The sequence below is a fragment of the Anarrhichthys ocellatus genome, unplaced genomic scaffold (assembly GCF_004355925.1).
Source record: "Anarrhichthys ocellatus isolate YVR2014 unplaced genomic scaffold, GSC_Weel_1.0 scaffold4, whole genome shotgun sequence".
NCBI classification, from domain to species: Eukaryota; Metazoa; Chordata; class Actinopteri; order Perciformes; family Anarhichadidae; genus Anarrhichthys; species Anarrhichthys ocellatus.
This window is the reverse complement of record NW_022280034.1, coordinates 12,705,720-12,710,615: the sequence shown is the minus strand read 5'-3', so window position 1 is coordinate 12,710,615 and position 4,896 is coordinate 12,705,720. Positions and strand designations below refer to the sequence as shown.

The window sequence follows — 4,896 nt, the reverse complement described above, 5'->3', positions numbered from 1 at the left end:
TGTGTGTGTGTGTGTGTGTGTGTGTGTGTGTGTGTGTGTGTGTGTGTTTATTGCTATATGAGTTTGAACTGGATGTTAAATGTCTTGTTTTTTTCTTACTTGTTATCCATCTCCCCCTCTCTTTTCTTTTCCAGGTTCCAGGTGATTTAAGCCAGACGTCGGATGACCCCAGCCTGTCAGATTTTGAGACGTAAGAATATTTCTCTTTTATCTCTCCTCCATTACTCTCTCCCCCTCACTTTGTCCTCCTCCAACCTTCCCTCTTTTCATACCTCTTTTTTTGTTTTACTCCTGCAGTTTCTCTTGTTAAGCACAACGTATTATCCATGTAAAATATCACTTCCACCAGCGTAATTGTGTAAGTTATTCTTCCTCGAGTTTACCTGTGAACAAAGCTCAAACACTGTTTGATTTCATGCATTCATTCAGTTGTTCCACACTCAGATCATGACCAAATTGCATTTTTAAGGAGTTTTGCCAGAGTGAGCTGTAATTTGCTGGAGCTGTCCAAGCACAGCGCAAAGACACACTGTTGCTGTCTTAGTGATAATGATGATTATGATGATAATGGCGACGGCAGTAAGGACGGTTTGTTGTTTGTGTCACTCAGGGCTCATCGCGCTCTCATCAACGTGTGGATCCCCTCCGTGTTCCTGCAGGGCAGAGCTGCCAACGCCTACCACGTCTACCAGGTACACTCACACACTTAATATCTGCGTCCTCTAATTACCGGGCTAAACTAGCAAGTCATCACATAAGGACACATTGCTATGCTTGCTGGTGGTGTTTGTGGGAAACGATTCTAACGTGACTTAAAAACTGATGGAAAAAAAAAAAGACAGAGCAGCAGCGAAGGTTTTTTTTTGCGATCAATTTGTTTGAGTTAAACCAAACAACAGAGGGATGAAGTTACAAGTTCATTAAGCCAATGAGGGAACAGATGAGCAAGCTCTGAAATAATTAAACCTTAAAGTTTGCATTAATACCCCATCATGAGTGTTCATTAGCATTATTGCACTCGGGGCCTTGTTTCCCTACTTGACTGCTCAAGTGGTAAAACAGAACACTTTCCTGGACAGGGAAGGGGCAGGTCATCCCTTCGCCATAGCAGCCTTTTGGAATCAAGCGATTGGCACAAACCTGGTTAAGCCATGCTAGCGGTGTAGCTCAAAGGGGTGGGAATGCTTGTCTGTCAGTCGGTTCACCACTTAGGTCAAGACTGAAATACCTCAAAAACCTTTTGAGGAAATTTGCTGCAGATATCCACGGTGCCCAAAGGACAAATGCTAACGAGGCCAAAGTTTTCCATCTATGAGTGAAATATCTCGACATCTATTAGATTGGTTGTCATAACAATGATTTTTGTCGTTGCCTTTCTTTTCCTCTTGCGTCAGTTTGACATACGTTGGTTTTGTGGAGTGATTTGTCTCGTAGACTATTGGATTAATGGGCTGTAGACTACTAATCCAGTCTGTAATACATGCCTATCATGTGAACAAAGGGAACAGAACTTTGTCAGGCGAAGAAACGGGCTGTTCGAACTTTATGCCATGTTCAAGTGCCAAGAAAAGAAAATAACCAAAAACTTTTCACTGATCTTTTCCATGACAGAAGAATAAGCTTAAAGTTACAGTCCCATTTATTTGTGTTGTCCACCCTCCCAACAAAGCTGTGTGTGCCCTGTTATTGATCGGTACCTCGACAAAACATTTCTGGACCTAAATCAATCCATAAACAGTGACTCCACTTCCCACTACAGTATGTGCCACTTTGTAATCAAGTCTTAGATTGCTGTGAACTTGTTGTATTCACAGCAATGATAACAGCACAGCTCCACTTGTGCCAGACACTTATCTAACTCAGGTGAGTTGGGAACTGAACTGGAGAGCAGCCTCAACAAATCAAATCTCTGCTTCTTGTTGTGTCTGTCAAGTTATCGAGCAAAGTAGACAACAGCGGCTCGTTCCATCGGTGACTGTTTTACTGTTTCTGTCACATTAACGAGGTCTTATACTCCAGCTGCCTCACCGCAACCGTCCCTCGGTCCCCCCCCCCTGTGAGACAGAAACACACGCACACGCGCGCACACACACACACACACACACACACACACACACACACACACACACACACACACACACACATTCGGTGTCGTTTGTGAGACAGACAGGGAAGCACACTCACAGGCAAACTGAAGCACTGACATAAATGGATATAGGGGTGCAAACACAAATATAATATTCACTTGGTGAAATACACAGACACAAGAATACACACACACACACACACACTCACACAGATGCATGCAGAAACACATGCAAGCGCAGGTACCGTAGATACACTTCGTCATGCCGTACAAAACCACTTGACAGAATAACACACACACACACACACACTGTGCTGTTATCTGCTCTGTAGCCAGGAGGTACAGCTGTAACGTCATTCAGGGGAAACCATATGGGACGGTAAGAGACAGGTGACACATCCCCAGCTCTGACTGATAGTCAGGACTAGCTGGCTAGCGAGCCCAGCCCTTATACATAATAGATGTAAAATTCACAACTCGGGGCTCGAGCTGAGAGCTGTCTGGCGGCTTTTTTTTCTGTGGAGTTATCTCCGTCCTTTGGACAGGACAGGGGCGCAACAATGACAAATGAGATGCATTGTTTCAATCCCTCTCGTTCCCGTCACCTCCATCTTCAGACTCCAGTGTTCGGTGTTCTTTGTTGGAGGGCAGACACTTTGATAAATATGTCCGGGCATTTACCCAACACGTGTGAAGAAAGCGATTTTCGAACTTTCTGGCGTCGGTGGCGGTAAAGCGCTCATGCATATAAGGCAGCTCACTTTAATACTACAGCACTGTGTTTGGACTTGCTCCTTGCAATTTTGGGGTTTATTCATGCTGCAGGACTTGCGGGGAAAATACATGGTAATGGTGCCGTCATTAAAGCAGAGTTTCGGAGGGTTCATTACGGAGTGATGTTGCCTCTCATGTATTACCATTACATTTGATTTTACTGAAAGGTAAATACCCACCGATCTTTGGTCATTTAACAGCTATTTTAGTCTTAAACACTTACTCCTGTCAGGATGCAAACATGCGTCACCTGCTCTGTGATAAATATGAGTCATGATGCGTTTCTTAAGTTGTGCCTCTTTTTCCTGATCCAAATAAAGATGGAAGCCAGATATTGCATATCTTGAGGTGAACCAACATTAGTTATTTTGATAACTAATTCCAATATTTTATATTTTTATACCAAATAACTAATATTGTGATCATTTCTTTTAGAAAAAGAGCAGGGATGGGTAGAACAGACATTGAGAATTCTTGATTTACCTTCAGTACGTGTTGTTCACTGACAAATATTGCCAAGTATTTTTTCTTTTGTCAGTCAAGGTGATGCTTAGATCTATGACTCGAATGTAATGGCAATACATGAAGGCACAACCTGGCACTCATCTCCAACATTTACTGTCAAACTATAATAGAAACCAGTGTCTTCTTGAGGGTTGATGGGTAATGTTAAACCTGAGGAAATCACACACAAAAGAATTAGATATGATAACAGTTTGGTTAAAAGTACGAACACGTTGAGCGTGCTTATATCTGCCATGCTTTGGGCAATAATCGGTGTCCACATGCAGTTTGACATTCTTGGACTGACTCCAGCATCGAACCTGAACATTTTCCATGTGTTACACCGATTTAGCCTAATTTCTCCCTCTCAATAACGGTCTGTGAGACTGCTGTCCAGCCCTGGAGCTAGTACAAAGCGCAGCCCATCTGGTGTATTGGATACTTCCCTAACCCAGAGCTATATTCGTCTAATGGCTCCCTATGGAAACAGCTTTTGTTCTTCGACAGGCTAATGGATGGCCAAGGTTACTGGAGTCATTGTTGTTAAGGTGAGATTGTTATGGTGATTGAACACCGAGCCAACAGTCTTAAAGACCGGAGAGTATCGTGAGGAGGAGTCAGGGGTATCTGTAAAATACCCTCAAGTGGGTTCATAGACTTTCTTTTCTAAGTGTTTTTTTCTGATTCTTGCACACACACACACACACACACACACACATGCATATGCTTGCAAAATTGAACCAATGATGAGAGCAATGAGCCATAGCCAGAGCCAGAGAGGGTTTAGGGAGGGTCGGGGAGTGAATGGGATTTTAGGAGGAAGGTCACAGCAACCTTGTGGTTTAAAATAAGCACACTAACAGCTCTGTGCTGCTGCTAAACTCGCCTAAAGAGAGCAACAAAGACTGATCCCAAAAACCACCTCTTGCATTGTGTGTCCCTGAATGTCTGCGTCTCCCTCCCTCCCTCCATCTGCACTTCTTTTTCAGCCTCCCTATCCGTCTCCCTCCCTTTGCCAGATTGCGCGGCATTATGGCGCCGCTAAAACCGCTCGTACTCCATTTTCCCCTCTTCTTCAGAGCCACTTTCCTCTCCGAGCTTTCTGAAATGACTTCCATCTAAAGCTCAGTAAGGCCTGTGGGATGGATGACGAGAGACGGGCCCGCGATGGAGAGCGAGAGACTGATGGATTTGCTCCATTATCAGTCGGGCTTTGCTCTTTGTGGCACGTCGTGCCTCCGGGCCTTCATCCCTCCATCCCTCCCTGTGCCACTTCTCCCCTTCTGAACTCGTAATGAGAGAATTATACCGGCCGTGGCAAATCGGTGTCTCCCTCCCACACAATACCAACAATAGAAGCTATCACTAGAGGAGCGAAGGGAAGCGTCCTTAGCGCGCCGTCAACAAACACACGGACTCATTTGGTGTGTGCAGGAGTGTCTGTGTTTTCATTATCTGCGTATTTTAGGCTGGCATTGTGCTTTGAAAAGAGCATCAGAAGCTGATGCGAATATTGGGGGGGGGGGGGGGGG

The 4,896-nt window shown here is 44.5% G+C and overlaps 1 protein-coding gene across 1 annotated transcript in view; it reads left to right on the top strand.

Moving 5' to 3' along the window:
- Nucleotides 1-5: 5 nt before the first annotated feature.
- LOC116381117 (sorting nexin-29-like) overlaps nucleotides 6-4,896 on the top strand; it is a gene marked incomplete at its 5' end in the record, with an annotated part of 39,275 nt that continues 34,384 nt past the window's right edge. Inside the window, 2 exons of the mRNA XM_031842961.1 lie at nucleotides 6-190; nucleotides 611-692. Coding sequence (XP_031698821.1) covers nucleotides 6-190; nucleotides 611-692 — 267 coding nt within the window. The remainder of the gene's footprint in view (nucleotides 191-610; nucleotides 693-4,896) is intronic.